The 26,387-nt window shown below is 38.8% G+C and overlaps 1 protein-coding gene across 5 annotated transcripts in view; it reads left to right on the top strand.

Moving 5' to 3' along the window:
- The first annotated feature begins 15,769 nt into the window (after positions 1–15,769).
- The window catches only part of IGF1 (insulin like growth factor 1), a 79,893-nt gene continuing 69,275 nt past the window's right edge, over positions 15,770–26,387 (top strand). The window contains exons 1-2 of one of the 5 annotated variants that reach the window (XM_010340225.2): positions 15,770–16,082; positions 20,628–20,784. In XM_010340225.2, coding sequence (XP_010338527.1) covers positions 16,020–16,082; positions 20,628–20,784 — 220 coding nt within the window. In that variant the 5' untranslated portion in view covers positions 15,770–16,019. The other 4 variants (XM_074402323.1, XM_003929619.3, XM_010340226.2 and 1 more) reach the window with 4 other exon arrangements.

Genomic DNA, 26,387 nt, shown 5'->3' on the forward strand with positions numbered 1-26,387 from the left:
AGAGTAAAGTGAAAAGTTGAGTAACTAAATACACATCCACCTCTTTGGGCAGGGCATCTCTGAAAGAAAGGCAGCAGCCCCAGTCAGGGGCTTATAGATAAAACTCCCATCTTTCTGGGACAGAACATCTGGGAGAAGGGGTGGCTATAAGCACAGCTTCAACAGACTTGAATGTTCCTGCCTGCCAGCTCTGAAGAGAGCAGTGGATCTCCCAGAACAGAACTTGAACTCTGCTAAGGGACAGACTGCCTCCTTAAGTAGGTCCCTGACCCCCATGCCTCCTGACCTTCCAGAAGGGGTTGACACATATTTCATACAGGAGAGCTTCAGCTGTCATCTGGTGGGAGCCCCTCTGAGATGAAGCTTCCAGAGGAAGCAGCAGACAGCAATCATTGCTGTTCTGCAGCCTCTGCTGGTGATATCCAGGCAAACGGGGTCTGGAGTGGACCACCAGCAAACTCCAGCATATCTGCAGAAGAGAGGCCTGACTGATAGAAGGAAAACTAACAAACAGAAAGCAATAGCACCAACATCAACAAAGAGGATGACTTTGTAAAAACTCCATCCAAAGGTCACCAACAGGAAAGACCAAAGGTAGACAAAACCCATGAAGATGAGGGAAAAAAAACAGAGCAAAAAGGCTGAAAATTCCAGAAACCAGAATGCCTCTTCTGCTCCAAAGGATTACAACTCCTCACCAGTAAGGGAACAAAACTAGACATAGAATGAGTTTGACAAATTGACAGAAGTAGGCTTCAGAAGGTGACTAATAACTAACTTCTTCAAGCTAAAGGAGCATGTTCTAACCCAATGCAAGGAAGCTAAGAACCTTGATAAAAGATTAGAAAAACTGCTAACTAAAATAACCATTTAGTGAGAAACATAAATAACCTATGGAGCCAAAAAACACAGCATGAGAACTTTGTGAAGCATACACAAGTATCAATAGCCAAATCGATCAAGCAGAAGAAAGAATGTCAGAGATTGAAGATCAACTTAATAAAATAAAGCATGAAGACAAGATTAGAGAAAAAAGAATTAAAAGGAACAAACAAAGGCTCAAAGACCAAACCTACATTTGATTGGTGCACCTGAAAGTGATGGGGAAAATGGAACCAAGTTGGAAAAAACACTTCAGGATATTATCCAGGAGAACTTCCTCAACCTAGCAAGACAGGTCAACATTCAAATTCAGGAAATACAGAGAACACCAAAAAGATATTCTTCAAGAAAAGGAACCCAAAGACACATAATCTTCAGATTCACCAAGGCTGAAATGAAGGAAAAAATGTTAAAGGCAACCAGAGAGAAAGGTTGGGTCACCCACAAAGGGAAGCCCATCAGACTAACAGCAGATCTCTCTCCAGAAACCCTACAAGTCAGAAGAGAGTGGAGACCAATATTTAGCATTCTCAAAGAAAATAATTTTCAACCCAGAATTTCATATCCAGCCAAACTAAGCTTCATAAGTAAAGGAGAAAATCCTTCACAGACAAGCAAATAGTGAGGGATTTTTGTCACCACCAGACCTGCCTTATAAGAGCTCCTAAAGGAAGCACTAAATATGGAAAGAAAAAACTGGTACCATCTGTTTGGGTCTTCTCCTATTTCCTTGAGCAGTGGTTTGTAGTTCTCCTTGAAGATGTCCTTCACCTCCCTTGATAGTTGTATTCCTAGGTATTTTATTCTCTTTGTAGCAATTGTGAATGAGAGTTCACTCATGATTTGGCTCTGTGTTTATCTAATATTGGTGTATAGGAATGCTTGTAATTTTTGCACATTGATTTTGTATCCTGAGACTTTGCTGCAGTTGCTTATCAGATTAAGGAAATTAGGGGCTGAGACTATGGAGTTTTCTAAATATACAATCATGTCATCTGCCAACAGAGATAATTTGACGTCCTCTCTTCCTATTTGAATACACTTTCTTTCTCTTGCCTGATGGCCCTAGCCAGAACATCCCATGGTATATTAAATAGGAGTGGTGAGAGAGGGCATCCTTGCCTTGTGCCAGTTTTCAAAGGGAATGTTTCCAGCTTTTGCCCATTCCATGCTCATGGTCAGGAAGAATCAATATCACGAAAATGGCCACACTGCCCAAAGTAATTTACAGATTCAGTACTATCCCCCTCAAGCTGCCAATTCATATGGAACCAAAAAAGAACCCACATAGCCAAGAAAATCCTAAGAAAAACAAAAAAGCTGGAAGCATCATGCTACCTGACTTAAAACTATATTACAAGACTACAATAACAAAAGCAGCATAGTACTGGTACCAAAACAGAGATATAGACCAATGGAACAGAACAGAGGCCTCAGAAGGAATGTCATACAACCACAACCAACTTATCTTTGATAAACCTGACAAAAACAAGCAATGAGGAAAGGATTCCCTATTTAATAAATGGTGTTGGGAAAACTGGCTAGCTGTATGCAGAAAACTGAAATTGGATCCCTTCCTTACAACTTATAAAAAATTAACTCTAGGTGGATTAAATATTTAAACATGAGGTCTAATACCATAAAAATTCTAAAAGAAAACCTAGGCAATACCATCCAGGACATAGGCATGGGCAAGGACTTCATGACCAAAACACCAAAAACAATGGCAGCAAAAGCCAAAATAGACAAGTTGGATCTAATTAAACTTAAGAGATTCTGAACAGCAAAAGAAACTATCAATAGAGTGAACTGGCAATCAACAGAATGGGAAAAAATTTTTGCAATCTACCCATCTAACAAAGGGCTAATATCCAGAATCTATGGAGAACTTAAATTTATGAGAAAAAACAAACGACCCCATCAAAAAGTGGGCAATGGATATGAAGACACACTTTTCAAAAGAAGACATTTAGGCAGCCAACAAACATGTAAAAACAGCTCATCATCACTGGTTATTAGATAAATGCAAATCAGAATCACATTGAGATACCATCTCATGCCAGTTAGAACTGCAATCATTAAAAAATCAGGAGACAACAGATGATGGAGACGATGTGGAGAAACAGGAACACTTTTACACCGTTGGTGGGAGTGTAAATTAATTCAACCATTGTGGAAGACTGTGGTGATTCCTCAAGGATCTAGAAATAGAAATTCCATTTGATCCAGCAATCCCATTACTGGGTATATACCCAAAGAATTATAAATTATTCTGTTATAAAGATATATACACACGTATGTTTACTGCAGCACTATACACAATAGCAAAGACTTGGAATCAACCCAAATGCCCATCAATGATAGGCTGGATAAAGAAAATGTGGCACATATACACCATAGAATACTATACAGCCATAAAAAAGATGAGTTCATGTCCTTTGCAGGGACATGGATGAAACTGGAAACTATCATTCTCAGCAAATTGACACAAGAACAGAAAACCAAACACTGCATGTTCTCACTCATAAGTGGGTGTTGAACAATGAGAACACATGAGCACAGAGAGGGGAACATCACACACTGGGGACTGGGGGGTGGGGGATGAGGGGCTAGGGAAGGAATAGCAGGGGGAGAGGGGATTGGGAAGGGATAGTATTAGGAGAAATAGCTAATTTAGATAACAGGGTGATGGATGCAGCAAACCACTACCATTCCATGTGTATAACTATGTAACAAACCTGTATGATCTGCACATGTACCCCAGAACTTAAAGTATAATAAATAAATTAATTTAAAAAAACTGGTACCAGCCACTGTAAAAAGAAAAAAAAGTAAAGACCATCAACACTATGAATAAATTGCATGAACTAATGAGCAAAATAACCAGATAGCATGATAATGACAGGATCAAATTGACACATAACAATATTAACCTTAAATGCAAATGGGCTAAATGCCCCAATTAAATGGCACAGACTGGCAAATTGGATAGAGTCAAGACCCATTGGTGTGCTGTATTCAGGAGACTCATTTCACATGCAAAGACACAAATAGACTCAAAATAAAGGGATGGAGGAATATTTACCAAGCAAATGGAAAGCAAAAAAGCAGGGGTTGCAATCCTAGTCTCTGATTAAACAGACTTTAAACCAACAAAGATCAAAAAAGACAAAGAAGGGCATTACATCATGGTAAAAGGATCAATGCAACAAGAAGAGCTAACTATTCTAAATATATATGCACACAATACAGGAGGACCCAGATTCATACAAGTTCTTAGAGACCTACAAAAAGACTTAGACTCCCACACAATAATAGTGGGAAACATTAACACTCCACTGTCAATACTGGACAGATAAACAAGACAGAAAATTAACAAGGATATTCAGGACTTGAACTCAGCTATGGACCAAGCACTCAGCTATGGACCAAGCAGATATAATAGACATCTACAGAACTCTCCACCCCAAATCAACAGAATATACATTCTTCTCAGCACCACATCCCACTTACTCTAAAATTGACCACATAATTGGAAGTAAAACACTCCTCAGCAAATGCAAAAGAACAGAAATTATACCAAACAGTCTCAGACCACAGTGCAATCAAATTAGAACTCAGGATTAAGAAACTCACTCAAAACTGCACAACTACATGGAAACTAAACAACCCACTCATGAATAACTACTGGGTAAATAACAAAATTAAGGCAGAAATAAGTAAGTTCTTTAAAATCAATGAGAACAAAGACACAACGTACCAGAATCTCTGGGGCACAGTTAACGCAGTGCTTAGAGGGAAATCTATAGCAATAAATGCCCACAAGAGAAAGCAGGAAAAATCTAAAGTCAACACCTTAACATCACAATTAAAAGAACTAGAGAAGCAAGAACAAACACATTCAGAAGATAATAGAAGACAAGAAATAACTAAGATAAGAGCAGAACTGAAGGAGGTAGAGATGAAAAACCCTTCAAAAAAAATCAATGAATCCAGGAGCCATTTTTAAAAAAAGATTAACTAAATAGATAGACCACTAGCAGTACTAATAAAGAAGAAAAGAGAGAAGAATCAGACACAATAAATGATAATGAAGGGGATATCACCACTGATCCCACAGAAATACAAACTACCATCAAAAAATACTATAAACCCCTCTATGCAAATAAACTAAAATATGTAGAAGAAATGAATACATTCCTGGGCATATCCACCATCCCAAGACTAAACCAGGAAGAAGTTGAATTCCTGAATAGACCAATATCAAGTCCTGAAATTGAGGCAGTAATTAATAGCCTACCAACCAAAAATAAGCCCAGGACCAGACAGATTCACAGCCATATTCCACCAGAGGTACAAAGAGGAGCTGGTACCATACCTTCTGAAACTATTCCAAAGAGCAGAAAAAGAGGGACTCCTCCTTAACTCATTTTATTGAGGCCAGCATCATCCTGATACCAAAACCTAGCAGAAACACAACCAAAAAAAACCCCAGAATTTTCAGGCCAACATCCCTGATGAACATCAATGCAAAAATCCTCGATAAAATAATGGCAAACCAAATCTAGCAGCACATTAAAAATCTATCCACCACGATCAAGTTGGCTTCATCCCTGGGATGCAAGGCTGATTCAGCATATGTAAATCAATCGGTGTAATCCATCACATAAACAGAACCAAGGACAAAAACCACACGATTATCTCAATAGATGCAGAAAAGGCCTTTGATAAAATTCAACACCCCTCATGCTAAAAACACTCAATAAACTAGATTTTGGTGGAACATGTCTCAAAATAATAAGAGCTATTTATGACAAACCCACAGCCAATATCTTATGAATGGGCAAAATCTGGAAGCATTCCCTTTGAAAACTGGCACAAGATAAGGCTGCTCTCATCACTCCAATTCAACATAGTATTGGAAGCTCTGGCCAGGGCAATCAGGTAAGAGAAAGAAATAAAGTGTATTCAAATAGGAAGAGAGGAAGTCCAATTATCTGTTTGCAGATGACATGATTCTGTATTTAGAAAATCCCATTGTCTCAGCCCCAAATCTCCTTAAGCTGATAAGCAACTGCAGCAAAGTCTCAGGATACAAAATCAATGTGCAAAATTCACAAGCATTCTTATACACCAATAATAGACAAACACAGAGCCAAATCATGAGCGAACTCCCATTCATAACTGCTACAAAGAGAATAAAATACCTAGGAATACAACTTACCAGGGATGTAAAGGACCTCTTCAAGGAGAACTACAAACCACTGCTCAATGAAATAAGAGAGGACATAAACAAATGGGAAAATATTCCATGCTCATGGATAAAAAGAATCAGAATCAAAATGGCCATACTGCCCGAAGCAATTTATAGATTCAATGCTATCCCATCAAGCTACCACTGACTTTCTTCATAAAACTAGAAAAAACTACTTTAAATTTCATGTGGAACCAAAAAGGAGTCCACATAGCCAAGACAATAAGCAATAAGAACAAAGCTGGAGGCATCATGCTACCTGACTTCAAACTGTACTACAAGGCTGCAATAACAAAAACACCATGGTTCTGGTATCAAAACAGAGATATAAATCAATGGAACAGAACAGAGGCCTCAGAAATAACACCACACATCTACAACCATCTGATCTTCGACAAACCTGACAAAAATAAGCAATGGGGCAAGGATTCCCTATTTAATAATGGTGTTGGGAAAAGTGGCTAGCCATATGCAGAAAACTGAAACTGGACCCCTTCTTTACACCTTAAACAAAAATTAACTCAAGATGGATTAAAGATTTAAAAATAAGACCTAAAACCATAAAAACCCTAAAAGAAAACCTACACAATACCATTCAGGACATAGGCATGGGCAAAGACTTATGACTAAAACACCAAGCAACCAAGATTAACAAATGGGATCTAATTAAACTAAAGAGCTTCTGCACAGCAAAAGACACTAACATCACAGTGAACAAGCAACCTATAGAATGGGAGAAAATTTTTGCAATCTATCCATCTGACAAAGGGCTAATATCCAGAATCTATAAGTAACTTAAATAAATTTACAAGAAAAAAAAACCCAATCAAAAAGTGGGCAAAGGACATGAACAGACACTTTTCAAAAGAAGACATTTATGTACCCAACAAACATATAATCATCACTGGTCATTAGAGAAATGCAAATCAAAATTACAATGAATTACCATCTCATGCTAGTTAGAATGGAGATCATTAAAAAGTCAGGAAACAACAGATGCTGGTGAGGATATGGAGAAATAGGAATGCTTTCACACTGTTGGTGGGAGTGTAAATTAGTTTAACCATTGTGGAAGACATTGTGGTGATTTCTCAAGGATCTAGAAATAGAAACATCATTTGGCCCAGCAATCCCATTACTGGGTATATACCCAAGGGAGTATAACTCATTCTACTACAAAGACACATGCACATGTATATTTATTGCAGTATTATTCACAATAGCAAAGACTTGGAACCAATCCAAATGCCCATCAATGATAGACTGGATAAAGAGAATGTGACATAAATGCACTATGGTATACTATGCAGCCATAAAAAAGAATGAGTTCATGTCCTTTGCAGGGAAATTGATGAAGCTGGAAACCATCATTCTCAGCAAACTAACACAGGAACAGAAAAACAAACACCGTATGTTCTCACTTATAAGTGGGAGTTGAACAGTGAGAACATATGGGCACAGGGAGGGGAACATCTCACACTGGGGCCTGTCTGTGGGTGGAAGGCAAGATGAGGGATAGCACTGGGAGAAATATCTAATATAGATGACGGGTTGAGGGGTGCAGCAAACCACCATGGCACATGTATACCTATGTAAGAAACCTGCACATTCTGTACATGTATCCCAGAATAATAAAGAATAAAAAAAATGCATCCACATGAACACGTATGTATATGCTGCACCTTCAGTCAACACTAAGAACAGATGGTACAAATAGCACCTATCAATTATGTTTCCAAAACTGTTTTGTGAGACTTTTCCTGACTGTAAAATACCTTCTTAATGTAAAAAAAAAAAATGCAGAAAAGTATTAGGGGTACTAAAAATTACTTGCCTTCATGCTACACAAAGGTTCATGGCCCCACATAGGGCCAGGCACGGAGTCAGTCTCTGGAGGCGTAAATGTGGAAAAGCTCTCTCTCTCCATTTTGCTAAAGGGCAGGAAATCGTCCCAACCCAAATATCACCTTAGGTTTGAAACCTTTCTCCATTGGTCTAAACAGCAAACTTTACTAAAAGGGAATGAGTGTACTTCTTATTATCTAGAGAAAATAAGTTTATGTATGTATTTGTTTGCATGTGTTTGAGTGAGGTGTGTGTGTGTGTGTGTATGTGTGTTCCACAGTAAGACAAAACACTGTTTCTTTTCTTGTTGCCAAGGAGCATCATCTTCATAAAATATTAATGACATAGCCAAGCCAAGTGGCCAGGTTTTTGACAATGATCAAGAAACAGTAAGTGCAGGAGCCACAGGTTTAGGAAAAATGAATGGGAAGAAAACTTAGAATTGAAAAATACAATTTATTAACTTGGATTTTCTTTTTTGCAACTTGGAAAATATTATGATTATGATTATTATTACTATTCAGTTTTAGTGAGAGAGGACCAGTGAGTGCAGCTTTTGGGAGGCACTGACAGGATGGTTAATTTTATGTGGCCACTTAGCTAGGCCACAGTACCCAAATACTTTGTCAAGCATCATTGTAGATGTCTCTGTGACTTTTTAAGGTGAGATTTACATTTAAGTCAGTAGACTTTGAGCAAAGGAGATTACCTGCAAAATGGTCTTATCTAACCAGTTGAAGGCCTTAATAAAAAAAGACTGATCTCTTCCTCAGAAGAAGAAATTCTGCCAGCAGACTGTTTTTACCCCTCTCTTTGGGTCTCCAGCCTTCTGGTCTACCCGGCAGACTTTGACTTTCCAAGCCGCTACAATCATGTGAGCCAATTCCCTAAAATAAACCTCTCTATATATACATGTATACATCCTGTTGATTTCGTTTCTCTGGAGAACCGTGACTAATACAACTGGGTTTAACATTTTATCTGGAGCTCTGAAAGAAGCTGAGGCCTTCACCAAGGTATTGTGAAAAGGAGCAAAGGGTGTTGTAGGAATAGCTGAGCACCTGCAAGGTGTTCAACCCATGTTAAAGGGTCTGTGCTGAGCGAAGGACAAGGTACTATTTTGAAGGGTATGTGCTTCACGGGTGGAGCATCACGAAGAGCTCCTCTGGAGGCAGGGTCCCCTCTGCAACTGAGTGTCCTAACTTCTGTTTATGCAGGGGACCCCAACAGGAAGCAGCCTGAGAGATTCCCCAGTTAGCCACCTTGAGGGAAAAGATTGAGGCTGGGGCTGAATGGCCTGCACTCACGGAGCATAGTAAAACATCCTTAATTGGCCCACATGGAGAATGTGATGCTCTGATGAACCTGCATTCCTAGAGAGTTCACTGCCTACCAGAAACAAGTTCTTGCCTCAACTCTTAGAGTGTAAAATCTTTATCAACTGTAATCCTATCATTTTTCTATTAAAATCTACCTTCCAAAGAATAAACACTGCAATTCATCTTTATGAATGGAATATCTGGAAAGGTGAATAGATGATCAATATGTACCTCAGTTCTTACCCAGGCCTGCTTTCATGGGCCTAGGCTCTGAAGTCACCCACATCTGCTATTACATATTTACCGTGAGGCAATCTGCCATTCCCAGGGTTAATCACAGACCTAGTTATACACAAATATTTCTGTACAAGGGAACATGAGGAAATTCAGTTTTCCAGTCTTCCAATATGTGAAGGAGGCTGTTGATGGAGAGTGGGAAGCAAAAGGGTTCTACAGGGAAGGACTCTACAGCCTCATCTCCCATGTATCCCCATCGCTATAAACTTTCTCATTCCTACATAACTTTGCTCATGCTGTGCCCTCTGACTGGAAGAGCCTTTATCAGTGTTTTTCCATCTTAGAGGTGAACTCATGCTTCAAGGCCTAACTCAGATGCTTTTCTGTCTTTCAATCCCTCTTTAACATCTCCAGTCTCTATGAAAGAGTGAAGAGAAAAATGAGTGAGCTTAATGGAGATCAAGATTATCTAGAAATGTGATTAATGCATTTATATGGTGGCATCTTTTTATGTACAGGATCTGTGTTCCCTGCCTGTATGTTGTGGCTATGTGCATTTGTTAAAAATGACATGTTATTGTAGTGATTTCTGAACATCAGACTTTAAAGCACCACCTGCAATTGTGTGTAATAACTGTCGGCCACCTGTAATATTATTTACTTATTTAAATATATACATTTTTTTCTTGACTTGATGTTTTTAAGACTCAGATACATATGTTTTAAAACTAAACTTTAAAATATATATTTTAAATATGGCATAATTTGCCTTAAATAGAAGGTTTGCTTAAAAGCAAATTCCATAAAAATAAAACAGTATTATTAAATTCTAGCTAGAAACTTCTGCCTGCAAAGACTTCAGATTTGAGAGTGTCTTTTTTTGTTGTTAAAAAGAGAGGTTAGTTTGTAACACAAAGGATAAATGCTTGAGGGGATGAATACCCAATTCTCCATGATGTTGATTATTACACTTTTCGTGCCTGTATCAAAATATCTCGTGTCCTATAAATATATATACCTATTACATACTCACAAAAATTAAAAATAATTAAAAATAAAATAAAGAGATTAATGAGTTCTAGAGAAGGACTGAAGACAGACTAGTACCAGACTGGGACCTTCTCCTTTGGAAATTCAGGATAGAAAGACAATTGTAAATGGAACATACTTCAGTGATTCTTTAACGCTACGTCTTGGATCAGGGGTGTTATAACCCACATTTTGCAAACTAATAGGATAGAAATACTGCAGAACAGACAGGGAGACTAGGTTTGAATTCTCTTTTGTGAGCACCTAAATTTGTCTTGCTTGACAAGCAATTTTCCTATCCTCCAACAGCCCCTCTTCCTGGTCTTATTTTTCTTACCTATAAAATGAGGAGGTGGGTTATTTTACTCTCAAAGAGTTGATGTCCCCTATTTTTATATTCTTCCATAATCATTTATCATCATTTGTTTTCCAAATTTTTATTCATTCAACAAAATGTTTTGAGCTCATACACCCGGAGTTAGGTGCTGGGAATATGGCCATGAGGAAGCCATCCGTGCCTTGATGAAATTTATGATCTTTCCCCCTTAGGAATCTTCCCCTTTTTAAACTGCAGTGAGTGGAATATCTATATTACTTATTTCAAAAGACATAATAAAACTAAAGATAATTCAACTTAAAATATATTTAAATCCAGAGCTTTCAAAAAATCCCCCACTCCTGCCAGAACGCACAAAGTGAAGCGTGCAGTGGCAGTTTCTAAGAAGCCCACTAGAGGGCGCGCACATTTTTTTATTCCCCAAGAACTCCTTTGTGTGGGTCCTGACCCAGAAGTTTGGCGTTGGTGTTTCTTTTCCCCACCTTCTACGCAACGTGGGGCAAGTGCGGCGACCCTTCAAGTTCTCTCCCTCCACTAACCCATCCTTACCCCATGCCGTGACTTCTCTGTCAAAAGGAAGAATTATATTGCTCACACAACCACAACAGTTTCGTTTCTGTTTCCAGCATTTGTCCTTCTGACATGTTAGAAGAAATAAGATCCAAGTTTGATGTTGAAAGCATTGATTTCTTTAGTGAGAGGATTTCTCCTCCCTATGTCTGCTCTCCTTGGTTGTGGGGGAAACACTTCTTTAAGGAGTTAGAGCAGCTCCTTTGAGCAAATCTTCCTAGGGAATCACAGGAATTTTTCTGAGCAGATGTTTTGGAGCTGACATTAGTCCCCTTGCTCAGCAGCATGTTGAGTTTTTGAGGTCCTGTCTTTTCATCTGAGTTTTATATTCTGAAGTGACAAGTTCTTGACCCCAAACATTAGTTTCAGCAACCCATGACTAACCCTCCTCACAAACCATGATCCAAGAGAAACATCCAACAATTTCCCCAAAGTTCTTTGCCTGGTGGTTGTCCTAGCACCTAAGCCTCACTCTTTATTTGATTCCAAAATTCCCTTACCTCCAAATGTCCATTCTGAGCTTTCTTTGAGAGTCAGCAAAGACATTAATGACATAGATTGTAAATATACCCTATTGTACGTGAATATGAAATTATCTTTTGAATAAGTGCCTCACAGGAAAGACTGGGAACATGGCTTGAGAAGAAGAAAAAAGCCAAGGAGAAGACAGGGCCTCCTTGCCCACCCCACCCATGCTTTCTGTGAACCTTAGCCAGCTTGCCCTTTAAGGAAATGAATTTCTCTCTCTCTCTCTCTCTCTCTCTCTCTCTCTCTCTCTCTCTCTGTGTGTGTGTGTGTGTGTGTGTGTGTGTGTGTGTGAAAGGTGTCAGAAGGCTTCTGAGGCTGTAGCTTTATGCAAATATGCTACTCAAGAAGAAGGCTTTAGGGGAGAGTTATTTATATCCCACAGGCATTACACATGCAAAAGGTGAAACTGAATCTCTGAATTTCCAGGAGTGGATATTCTTATGGTGAGCACATCCTTGTAGTTAGCTATTTTGGTGGCCTTATCTCACTGTCAGATTTTTGCAGGCAGGAGACTACATAATCATTCCATAATTTTAGAATGACCCTAGATGTTTCTCTTCAGTGGGACTTCATGACCTGAACTCTCTTGGGCTTTAGATTTACTACTACCTTGGATTTGTATGAATAGGGCATTCATTTCTTTTACTTTTAAACAGGTACAGCACTCAGCCATTAAAAAGTAATCAGGTGGCATGTTTATTGCTCTTTCATTTTCATATTGACTCCCGGAATTAGCAAAGAAAATGACCTTTTCTCTAGGAATTATTGCCCTGCTCCATTGCTGGCTCACCATCTCCAAAAATATCGACCATTCTCCAAATTGAAATATACATTAATCACTTCAGGAAATTGCTTCCTCCATTGGAAACTGATAGCTCTCATCGGAATGTTTCCAAAGCACAGCTGATGACAATTACGACTCACTGAAATTTCAGTTTTCTTTGATTGTGACATAAAAACTGAGACATAAATTAAAACTAATTATCCCTTAAGGGTAATTGGGTTTTATAAAACCAAGAGACTGTGAGTCAGTGTGTCAATATCACTGGAGTACAATGTCTGTCCCTGAAACAGTCTTTCATATGAAATGGTTGTGGATGAGGTTATCTGTGCACCAAGTATGCCAAGAGAGCACATCAGAGTGGGCGACAGACTTGGAGAAATATAGTTAGTTCCTAGGACATCTTGGAACAGTTGAAGTATGCTAAAACTGCAGTGATAAAGGGTTAAACAAAGTCCTGGACTTCACTTGTAATGGTGCCCACCGGTGGAACAAGGAACTTAGCACCATGACTCCAGCCAGTATCTGACTCTCCAAACTTGGTGAAAGAGATTCTTTCTCACCTGGAAGACAGGTGAGATCAGCTCCTTTGTTTTGTGCAATCTACATCATCAAAGTCCATAAGGTTTTCAGAAAGGGTGTGATCCACAAAAGCTACAGAAAAGAAAAAGATTTGTCATAAAACAAGTGCACAAGGAGAGCTTACTAAAGGAACCCATGGATTACTCTTAAATGTAGGGATTACCCACACATCTGCACATGTGGGTAATCCTTAATTAAAGGAACCCATGAATTATTTCTAAATGCAGGGATTACCCATACATCTGCACATGTGGGTAATCCCTGCATTTCAGAATAATCCACCGGCCAAGTGTAGTGGTTGACGCATGTAATCCCAGCACTATGGGAGGTCAAGGTGGGCAGACCACCTGAGGTCAGGAATTTGAGACTAGCCTGACCAACACGGCGAAACCACATCTCTACTAAAAATACAAAATTAGTCAGGTGTGACAGTGCATGCCTGTAATTCCAGCTACTTGGGAGGCTGAGACAGGAGAATCACTTGAACCTGGAAGGTGGAGGTTGTGGTGAGCCAAGATTGCAACATTGCCCTCCAGCCTGGACAACAAGAGTGAAACTCCATCTCAAAAATAATAATAATAATAATCCAGGGCCACCTACAGGGCCACCTCTTGATACTTCTTGGTATACTCTTTAGGTCAAATCCCATCCACTGAAACTTCCCAACATGGTACCCCAAAGCCTCTCATGACACAATCTGACTCCCCCATTTTGGATTTTTTAAAAGGTTTTACTTTCCTGTCTTCCCAGAGAATGTGTCACTCCCTCTCATTATGCACTGTTCATGTTTTTAAAAGCACACATGCCCATCACATGATGGTGAACTTTTCCTCTTTGTCTCTGACATTCACCTGAAAAGCTCCTGAAGGGACTTGATCATATCTTATTCCTCTTTGTTTTCCTAGTTGGGCACCTAGTAGAGCTCACAAAATGTTGCTGAACATAGTGCACCATTGACACAACATAATTCCAGATTTCTAACTTTGATTTCTGAAAGGTAAACATTGCTACAAGGTATTACCCACCCAGAAAACTCAAACAAACCCAACCATCTTCCAAACAAAACAGGTTTGTTTTTTGTTAGGGCACCCACTTCAACAAACAAATTTCCCAGGACAACATAAAGATCCACAGTAGGATTTCAAGCACACTTCTGTTTTCAGGGGCTGCACCAGTCCCCTGAGAGTCATGTGGGGAAAAAAAAATTCAAGGTCCAGGTAATTTCCACCACTCCTGGGAAACCAAGCCTGGAGAACTCTCTAGGGAAAAAGGTATGTCTACTCTGGGCTTCTGCAGCCTTATTTTATAATCCACTTACTTATCTACTGCTTCACAAAACCAAAGAGAAATAGGTACAAACTGTACCAGCGAAAGATCAGAACTGAATTCTCAACGGCAAAGGCAAGTGAGGCAAATTATAATGTACAAATTATAATTTGTACATTATAAATAGCAAAACAGCTGGCTTGGACCATGCTGCCAGCCAGTCACCCAGTTGAGGGATTTGAATGACATCATAACCCTTGAAAGGGGATTGCTAGCCAGCTGGTGTTATTTAGAATATACAAATATCAGAGAAAGAAAACACACTCTGGCACAGACTCCCTCAGTCTCTCTCTCTCTCTCTCTCTCTCTCTCTCTCTCTCTCTCTCTCACACACACACACACACACACACACACACACAGGTTTGAATTATGCAGAAAATTCAAACTATAGGAAAATTGTTCCCCACCCCCCAGTACCCTTCTCTCAGAGTGGTGGAAGTGGGGAGGGGACAGTGACCAGCAGCCTAGCAGAAGAATAAAGAAAAATATTCTGTTTCAGTTGGTTTTACAGTTCGGCATAGTCTTTGCCTCATTGCAGGAGAAAAAGCATGAGATAGTGTCCTAAACGGACCAATTTCTTGCTGCCTGCCCCTGCATAGTTTCTAGGAAATGAGATCACTCCCCTCACTTGGCAACTAGGACAAGGGTTCACCTGAGTGCTGTCTTCCAATCTACTTTACCCGTCACTTCAAGGTTAAAACTGTAGAGTTTGCTGGAGAGGGTCTTTTCATCCTTTCTTGCTTTTTTTGTTTTAAATTTTGCATTTACTCTAGAATGTAAAATTGCTCACCCATCCCCCATGTATATTCCTTTAATACTGGTAGGGTGTATTAGCAGACATGTGTGTCTTCATGCCCAGCAGAAAGTTAATCAGAAAAAAAGATCCTTATTTTCTATGGCAGCATAAGTGTTTTAATGTCTGCTAACCCTGTCACTAACACACATTCTTTTAAGGGAAAAAATGCTTCTGTGCTCTAGTTTTAAAATGCAAAGGTATGATGTTATTTGTCCCCATGCCCAAAAAAGTCCTTACTCGATAACTTTGCCAGAAGAGGGAGAGAGAGAGAAGGCAAATGTTCCCCCAGCTGTTTCCTGTCTACAGTGTCTGTGTTTTGTAGATAAATGTGAGGATTTTCTCTAAATCCCTCTTCTGTTTGCTAAATCTCACTGTCACTGCTAAATTCAGAGCAGATAGAGCCTGCGCAATGGAATAAAGTCCTCAAAATTGAAATGTGACATTGCTCTCAACATCTCCCATCTCTCTGGATTTCTTTTTGCTTCATTATTCCTGCTAACCAATTCATTTTCAGACTTTGTACTTCAGAAGCAATGGGAAAAATCAGCAGTCTTCCAACCCAATTATTTAAGTGCTGCTTTTGTGATTTCTTGAAGGTAAATATTTCTTACTCTGAAGTCATTGGGGAATTTTATTTAAATTGTGTACTGTTTGCTTCTGCCTAGAACTGTTATTCACTTTTAAATGTTCATTGTTTTGGAACTGAGAGTTATTTATAAATTGCTGAATATGCAATTCTGTGGAATCTGAAAAATAGCTCGGGGAGATGGATGCATTTGCACAGATATCTGTATGAGTAGAAACTATTGCAAGGTACTTATGCTAAATCCTCCACTTCTGCAGGGCTTCTGTGGTGTCATTATAGAAGAGTCCTTTAAATCCTGTCTATGGCTAAGGGCTATAGAGCACGGATATTAACTTGGGGATTTTTTTCTTTTGCAGGTGCACATGTTTTATTTTTAAGACCATGCTTGTGTGTGTGATGTGTGTGTGTGTGTGTGTGTGTGTGTGTAACTCATCAGGACTTTATTTACAAGGCATGCCATATATGAAGGGTTATATTTCAGATGATATTAAGGCTTTCAAATATGATCTTTGGAGCTAAGGTCTCAGAACTGCACTTATGCCCAGAGAGTTAAAGTGTAATTTGTTCTTGCAGGAAAGAACTCCTTGACAACTCTTGCTGACCCTGTATATTTGTATAATTTAAACAAATACATACTGTATATAGAAAGCAGAAAGTTTCTAACAGCTGCTTGCCCAACCTTTCTGTTCAGAAGAGGACTTTCATGGGCACAGTTTGGACTTGGGGTTCTGTGTTGTAAAACTCTGATTTTATATTCAGTGTCATGAAGTCCCTTTAGGTAAATCTGGCTGCTGTTGTCAGTGCACCGACTTCTCATTTCCGATTGCTGGCCGTAGATCTAGTTTCCATTCTCAGCAATATTATATCCCTCACGACTTGGGTATTTTCAATTTGCAAGGGCTTTTAAGCTGCTGTCACTGGCTCCACTGATGCAATTGCCTGAGGCTCAATTCATAAGATCCCTCTGCCACTTAGTGCAGCACTCACCGGCTGCTTTCAAACACTTCACCGCTAGGACTTTCCCTAGTCAAGTAAGTGGCTCCGGGAGTTAAAGGTACACCCTTGTCAGGCACCTGATTCTGCTGTTCCTGAGATGCCAACACAGGCAGGCCACCTTGCTTTCAAAGAAATGACGTCACCACTATGCATACATACTATGTGGTCTAGCACCTGGAGTTTTTGTCTCCCTACTTAGGGGATCATAAAAGAGGCCGTTGAACATTATCTCTGCGTTAATTACAAGTTAAGAAAATTGTCTCCAAATGCACTTTTCATGCGCTGTATGCTGAACGTTTCAGGAGTGGAGCTCGTAATAAGTTGTTACTTTTTTCTGTACTTGAGGCAGAAAGTGGTTTGAGGGAGCTGCTTGGTCTTTCATAGGTAATTCAGTGAGTAAAGTTGTCCTGCCCAGAGGCAGAACTCACAAGCTGATTGTACTGAGTTTCAAGGTATTTCCAAGAGAATGAGTCTGGGGAAGGGAGTTAGGGAGTAGACTGGAGCTTGGGTCACTATCTGGGCGGCTGCAATAGGCATACAATGAAAATAGGTGGCTAGACTGGGGGGAAAAGATTGACTTAAATCCCAGCTGTGCAATTTGTTCATTGTTTGAATGGACAAAAGGCAGTTTGCCCAGCTGCATAGCATACCTGCCTGGGTGTCCAAATGTAATTAGATGCTTTCATAAACCCCACCCACAAAGCAGCACATGGTTTTAAGACCTCAGTTTTCTATTCACATCCGTCTCATAATACCCACCCTGACCTGCTGTAAAAGACCTGAAACAAGCAAAAGTGATTACACCTACAGTGAGTATTTTCTTATGACTATTGCCCTCAAATTTTACCGGGCATTTTCATTGCAGTCTAGACATCTGGAATCAATTAATATTCCACTTATTTACGATTAAAAAAAAAAGAGAAAGGGCTTTCAAAATTTGGGTTTGTGCATGATTTTCAAGAAAATGTTTTCTGATTCTTTTTTCTTTTTTTCTCTCGTCTTTGATTCTTCCCTTTTTTCCTATCATATCTTTCCTTTCTTTCCATGTGTTTCTTTTGTGTTTGGCAAAATAAAAGGCCAAGGAAATAATGAACATATGGGGCCACTTGTTTCACACTTTTAACTCCTAAGTTTGGTTTTGTTTTCCATTGTGGGAACATAATGTGATAAAATCTCTGGTTCTCTGTGGGTATACTGGACTATTACCTAAGCTCAAGGAAAATGCAGCAGACGTTCTGTCTTGTACTAGAACGGTAGGTACTGAGATTTATCTGACAACATAGCTCAGCAAAAAAGAAAAGAAAGAAAGGAAGAAAAAGGAAAAGCTATTTTAAAACTCTTAAATTCTTAAGTTCTAGAGATTTATATGTATTGCTGCACTTAAATGTGTTATACTAGAACTATTAAAAATACAGTTTTGACATCTAATGAAGTTTGAAATTCACTGAGGCTATAACTTGAGTAATTTATTTCTCTGGATTTCACAAACACTGAAGAATCTGAAGCCATCTACAGTTGCAGGTGCTTAGCCTTCAGCATTGCTATTAAGTCAACAAAGAAGGGTGGGGTGGAGAAATAGAATTTGGTAGAATAACACACTTTCTAGAACTGGCCCATTCCCACAGTGTGGGGATATGCTCTGTAAGATCAATCACAGGTTTGTTCTTTTGAAAAAGGCCATGAGGTCCAGTTGGGCTGGATCTGTTGAGGTTTCTACTGGAAATCTTGAACAGGAAAACTCCCATTACTTATTTTATAACTAAAAAAATAAGAAGAAGAAGAAGAACTGGATGATAACTTGCTTCTACCAGTCCGGGGCTATGGAGGGGGTAGATTTCCATGCAGAGATCCTGTTGAGGAAAATGCGATAAATGTTCTATTGAGCTTTTTTCCCTCCTCTTCTATTTTATGTTCATTATTTATGATGATTTACAAATAGAGGGCGCTTTTCATCTTCAAATGTTTTATAAGAATTAACTAAATATTTGCGTTGTGTTAATGAGAGACAGGAGTTTGGGTTCTTTGGTTTTTTTTTTTTTTTCTTTTTCTTTTTTTTTTTTTTCAATTGCTGAGCTGAAGGTCTGACTATAAAAATGGAAATCTTCATTAGAATGATGGGGGAAATTTTGTCAGTGATGTAGAGCCATTTAATTAAGAGTCCATGGAGGGCAAGGAGGGTGGTCAGAAAATAAATGACTGAGTCTATTTCTCCAAAAATGATGGATTTGAATGGACCTACCGCTACTATAAGGTTCGTAAAAGCCTCCTTTTATAACAATAATTTCCAACGTAACTCCACAACCCTTTTAATAGGGCCTCTCACCTAACACCCCATCAGTGACTCTTTCCATGATGCTGAAAGTAGATGCATCTGAGAGAAGTGAAGCCACTCACATTGGGAGGTTTCTTGGAAGAAGCCACCACATCTTTGTGCCATAAGTAACAATATAGGAAAACTTAATGATCACCTTAGCATAGTTTCTACTATTTAGAGTGAGGATAGAGACTTAAGCCACAGAACTGCTGCTTTTGGCAAGGCTGCCACTTGTCTGTCTGCCATTCACTAAGTCATGCCAACCAGGGGTCCCTCGGCATATTTTTCTATAAAATAGATACAGTGACACATAAGTCCCTCCAAGAGATGAAGCCAGAATTCCTGTGACTAAAAATAAAATATTTTTGCAGATTTGAGCCCAGTGCTGTATACACAGAAGGGATTCTCCACACATGTTGATTTGATATTGGACTTGAGGCAAGGGGCTTTAGAATGCAGAAGAAGTGGCTTCTCCTTGAGCCAATTTCATTCTTTGATTCTCATATTTTTTTCTGTTTCTGTTATTTTTCTTCTATTTGTGGTTATGTCAACGGTTGATACTCCCCAGGTTAGGAATCAGTCTCTCTCTCTCTCTCTCTCTCTCTCTCTCTCTCTCTCTCTCTCTGACTCTCTCTGTCTCTGTCTCTTTCTCATGTTAAGACATATTATCATGTTTGATAATATATAGTATTGTCAAAAGCCTTTTTTTTTGCCCATAGTAAAAAAATAGGGAATGATGTTTGGTTAAAAATATTTTGGTCAATAATGAATGCATATACCATCTGTGGATGGCCAGTATTGAGAGACTTCAAATTAACAAAACTTATTTGGTTCCAAATATGTACTGGGCACAATTTAACCTTTGATTAATTCAAAAGTTCTATCAGGGTCTCAGAATGGTATGGGATCTCACTGTAATAATAGCATCTTTCATTTCCATAGTAAATGTTTCTAGATATTTTATCTCAATTCATTGAAATAGGAACCCATAAAGAAGGGGTTCAGAGAGGATTCCTCCAAGGATCCACAGTAGCCAGGGGAATAAACACAGGTTTCTGGATGCCAAGACATGCTACATCCATAACTCCCACTGGGTTCTCATGTTCTCTGTTGCACTTCTGTGCCAGGTAGTCCTGATTAATGACAGTCATGTAATCATGGGACTCTCGGTGCACTTCTGTCCCACCCCACTTCCCTTGCAAGGACCAAGAAGGAAACTTGACCATCCTTCTGTTTCTTGGGCAGGTGAAGATGCACACCATGTCCTCCTCGCATCTCTTCTACCTGGCTCTGTGCCTGCTCACCTTCACCAGCTCTGCCACAGCTGGACCAGAGACGCTCTGTGGGGCTGAGCTGGTGGATGCTCTCCAGTTCGTGTGTGGAGAAAGGGGCTTTTATTTCAGTAAGTATCCCTCCCTCTCACTGTGCTGCTCAAGTCTAAAGTGTACAGCTCTGTGGATTTACAACCACAGGGAGTGTGTGAATAACTGAATGACTGCCCGTGTCTGGCAGCCATCCTAGATCTCTAGGATTCCTCACCTTAAAGTAAGCATAGTGTTTCAGCGGGGCTTTGGCAGGTTTTGCAGATCTAGGATGGAATTTTCCTCCTTAACAATTAGTCTTTAAATACTTCCTGCTAAGCCTTCTTTCAGCTATTATAATCTGCCCTCACTGTTCCATTCCTTTCAATGAAAGGATAGCACAAAATAACCCTGAGTTATTGATGTTTTTGTTTTCAAAATCTATGGGTGCACATATAAACATATGGAACCCATGTGAGGCTGCTTTAAGTGCTATATGATTTGGAGTAAAATAGTAAGAACTCTTCAGTCATGTGGATCTGGAAAAAAAGCATTAAAGGGCATATCCTAAATGTCTCCATTCAATATGAAATCACCATGGACAGAAGGTGAACTCCACTTAAAGGCATGTTTGCAAGCACGTAGACTGTCTCTAAATGCAAGCTGAAATGCCATACTGATTTGCCCTCTTTGCCAATTGACCTTGATTTTTTCTTATTGCTCTCTATTGGCATATTTCTTCTCTGGGACCCTTCAGTGATATCACCATCTGGAAAAGGATCTCTGACAAGTACAGGGTCACTTATCTCCAGGTCACTTATCTCTTAGGTGATTAGAAAGTCAACAGCCATTAAAAGGTAGACAGCCAAGTCAAGTTGTGTAAATAATAAGCACAAGCAAAAGTCAGTGATACCTATGGAAACTGCTCACTTAAAGAATTTAGCTCCCATGCATTTAACTCACTGTATATTATAGGACAGTGAAAGATTTAAAGCCAGATGCTCATTCCGTATAATTCTTTGGAGTTTTAGAGAGTTCCAGGAAACTGAGCATGAATCATTCTTAAAGCTTCATATCACTCCAGTGTAGACAGCTTACCTCAGTTACCCACTGTGCTCTGAATAGCTTCTGTGATGACTCACACACTTGAAGTCTCTCTCATCTTCTTCCCAAATGTCAGCCTCTCTCTAGGCTGGTGGGGTATATATGTGTATGACTGGCAGGATAAAGGGTGGCCTGTGTGTACAGATCTGGAGATAAGTAAGGGAGATGGGAAGAAAGAGGCTGGTGAGGGGATTGGTCATCAGTACTTACAGTGGATTCCTCAACAAATAGTTTTTAAATCACTAGTGACAAAGAATCACAAGTTCCTTCTACTATTGAATAGGCAAATTCCCACTATTTGCTCATAGTCAATGCTTTAATTGAGTAAATTCATTTATTTTCCTGGCAATAAAGCAATTCTATCCAGTTCTCTGTTGCAGAGGAGATGAATGAATGTATTGGGTGAGTGATTTTCCAATAGCAGACTTGTTTTACCTTTAAAATATCCTGTGGAAGATAACGGTGGGACCTCACATGATCCAACAGTGGGTCATAATTATTCTATAATTTGAAGCTACTGATCCACATTTTTTAAAAATAAAAGTGGTTCTCACTTACTATGCCCAAGAGGACTTTTTTTTTTTTTTTTTTTTTTTTTTTTTTTTTTTTTTTGCCTTGATAATCCATTTCTGCAATTTCCTTTGATCCGGTTCACTAGGTAATTGCCAAGTCTGGAAGTGTCCTTTGTTTTGTGCCAGATTGAATTGTGGCATTCGACATGACATGCTCCAGAATTTCCATGTACAGTGCATGAAAACTGGATCCTTCTATGCCTATGATGTTTGCATTAAATGATGAAAAATGAGAATGGAAAAGAAATGATTGTTCCTAAGTATCTGTATGATATTTATATGTGTTTGCACAGATACTTAAGAATATTGGACAACTAAAATGGAAACCAATTTCCAGGTTCTCTTATTCTGTTACTGCAACAATCAAATTTCAGCAAGTTTTTAAAAATTATGTCTGAATAACTTGAAAAGGAAAAGTTACATATAGCAACTCTTGATGTTTACTGTATGACTCTAGCTAGAAAGTGGTTCTGTAAATCATATGTTGTTGTCAGTATTGTCATTGAAATATGTGTGTCATGTGCTTTTCCTTATAAAATTCTGTGACTTATGTGAATCTGACATACCCTCCTGCACAAAAGTGTCCAACATAACTTCATGCACAAAAGTATTCTCATTAACATTCTAGTCAATTGGACAATCTTATTTGCCCAAAAGAAGTTAGTCTATTTAGATTATTTTAATTTAATTGAAAACATTGATGGAGCATCTGTTATGTGTAAGCATTGGACAAGGCATGAATGAGATGCCTAGAAATGAATGAGCGATTGACCTTGACTTCAAGGGGCTTAGTTGAGTTGAGTGGTAAAAGAAAAATGCAATAAGTTATTGTCGTAAGAGAAAAATAACCATGGGGAATAGATTATATCCTTTATGTTTTTCCTGAGCATTTTGTCCCATTTGTGGTCTCACCTTACAAGGGTCTACCCTTCCAAGAATAATACCCCATCAGTGGGCTCCTTGATGCCAAAGGACATATTTATTTACCTTTGAATCCAAGTGTCTATCTCATTGCCTGGATGCTATGTTAGCTGCCCATATTTGATTGTTGGACAGGATTGAATTGAAGTGAATCCAGTTGAATTCAATTGAATTGAATGGAATTACTTGTTTGGGATCTTAGTCTTAAGAACCATCAAGGTTGTCAAGTACTGTGGACAATACTTCTCATCTCATGGTTATCCAGTTATTTAATAAAACTGCTTTTCTTTTGTTGAACTGAAGAAAATATATACTAACAATGACTTAGAAGCTGCTGCAGTTTGGTCATCCCCAAGCTACATTGATGTCTGTTTTGTGTCTGAGCCAATTATTCTTACAGGCATTAACTGTTGTCTACAAATTTCACTTAGTTTCCTTTTCATCCCCTGAGATGTACTGTGTATGGAGAAGTCAGCTCTAAGCATATAGTCTTTGAAATATGTTTTAGATGAAAGCATTCTTCTCCACCTCTATACACTGTCAGTTGACTCTCATTATTCTTGTTATGCTTATTTTCAAAGTTTTATTGTGGCTGTGTGTTTTATTTTAAACTGCTTCAAATCCATTTTGGAAGTATAATTTTTTTAGTAGTAGAAGGCAGCTTCTAATTTTAGTTTGAAATTCAAACATCTAAAAGAAAATTGCCTCCATATCTATCATTTTTGTCAATCACAATATTTAACAAGGAGAGTTTTTCAACTCTCTTAGAACTGTTCTGCATAAAACTTTTTGTAATGCTTACTGCGTGTAGATTTACCCCCTGTTGTGAATGAGCTCATATTTCCCTTCAAGCCCAAGTTCCACTACAGCACAGTGGAAGCAGCCTTCTAGATTATCTGTTTGTGAACATTATCCCATCATAAATGGAAGAGTTCATGTATAATTAATGCAGCTTCCCCAGACATTTTATGAAATGAAAGATCCAATGAAGAGCTAATTACTGATTCTTCCCTATGCATCACAGGGAAGATAGGAGAGCCCATCAGCCAGCCTTGTGTTCTTGTAGTCCTGTGAGAAAAATGGTGGCATAATGGAGATGAACCACATTTGGAAGGAGCTAGCTATTTTCTTACTAGATTGATGGAGCCCTTATGAAGGGTGGTTCATAACAACCTCATTTTTGCATGAAAAACACCAAGAGAAAAAGAGTTCCAAGTGAAATAGGAGAAGTGAAGCTTACAATAGATATAATTTTTGACAGCCATGGTGATTAACCATTTAACATGCTGCTATGGGCCTGTGGAATTTCTCTCCTGGGAGATTCTTTAAAAATTGACAGACAACCAACCATCTTGAATGGTTCCAATTAAGAACAACTGAAAGAAAGAGAGGTTTTGGGGTATTTTTTTAGTTTTAAGAGCCTATAAACAGTACCTTAAATAAACTGTATATGCTTTACCTTGGTGGTCTGGGGAAAAGGAGAAGTAGATCAATTAGAAAAGAAAGTTGGATATTCTTGCAACTCTTCAGGATTTATAGCTTTTGTAAAACATATTTCCAATGTATAGTTATTAAGAATAGGTCTGAATAAACGAACGGCATTCTTCATGTGTTAAAACAGACTGTTTTGTAAGGACTTTAAGTGAAACTTTACAATGAACTTTCATCATTATTGATTGCAACAACCTTCTTTGACCTAGGTTATTATTATTAAGTTAAGCTTGTTTCCTTTGATACATACTGCCCGGAAAACTGCTCCCAGACCTGTCATTCATTAGCTGTAGGACTTTGGCAGGCATTTAAATTTCCTGGGTCTAAATGTCCTTGTTCATAAAACAAGGGAATTTTATTAAAGTAAATGACCTCTTCTAACTTTAGCAGAGTCATAGTCTAGGTTGTAATTAACAACGCTCTGCTGCTATGTAAGAAAAAAGAACCTTGGATTTAAGTAGTGACCAAAGAACATTCAGTCTCTTGTATCTTATTTACGTAGTTTCTGTTGGTCCCAAGAGATAGGAGATTCCACCCACTTAAAGTAAGAGGAACCAGATTCTTCGTTTTGTTTTGCTTTAAGCCGATTGCTACGCCTCGGGGATGGAATAGAAGCTCAGATATGACCAATAAAATGCATGTCTTTTGGACGAAGGATCCAAAGCAGCACACACCTCATGAAAAGAAACTCATTTTTCTTTGTTAGGATAGACCCACTGACAGTTTCTATCTTTACATTCTCTCACTCTCCTGGCTTTGAGGTCGAGCACATTCATTTTTAGATGCCCTTTATTAAATTAGAGGCGACAAATAAGAATCTATGGGTTTCTAAACCTCTTCCCAACCTATTATCTTTTCAATTAAAGAAAGTGTAAATTGGGGCATTTGACATCACACTAATCCATCATTAGCATTGTTTTGAGTGGGGCTGGGTTTGAGCTGCACCGTTTTCCTTTGATTGGTACCCCTTAGACTGCTTGCTGTGCATCTGTGTAACAGCTGGTCAAAGTTAGGAATACAGTCACCAGCTGTGGAAAAGCTTTTCCCTTTGAAACTAATTGGTATATGTGGGGTTTGACCTATGACCCTGACCTCATTAGTGCCACTAAGCTATTAGGCCACAGATACTGTTAAAGAAAAGCAATGAGTTTTTATATTGACCCCGAATGCTTGCTACTATTTTACATAATAAAGAACCAGTCTCCGCAAGCACAGGACCACTAAGAAAATGATGTAAAATTAGAAAATAATTTGCTTTGCATTTTTTTCTGACATGCTAATGCCCTTCAAGACAATCTCCTTTTTGATGAAGAGTTATAAACAGGTGAATGAAGGGTTCACTACCAAAGGCATGGCCTCTATTGCCCAATATCCCAAGTTTGAACCCCAGTTCTGCAATTTACTTGGTGAGTGAACTTGAGCAAGTTACTTAACCTGTTTGTTCATCAATTTTTTCATCTATAAAATGGGGCCTGCCTTATACAGTTGGTGTTAGGATTAAATTAGTTATTAGATTAGAATATGTTAACTTAGAATATTGCCTGACACATAGCAAGCACCATACATATGTATGCTACTACACTTACTTATTTTCTTCTGAGATCAACTGCAGAATC

This window comes from Saimiri boliviensis, chromosome 7, assembly GCF_048565385.1.
Source record: "Saimiri boliviensis isolate mSaiBol1 chromosome 7, mSaiBol1.pri, whole genome shotgun sequence".
Lineage (NCBI taxonomy): Eukaryota > Metazoa > Chordata > Mammalia > Primates > Cebidae > Saimiri > Saimiri boliviensis.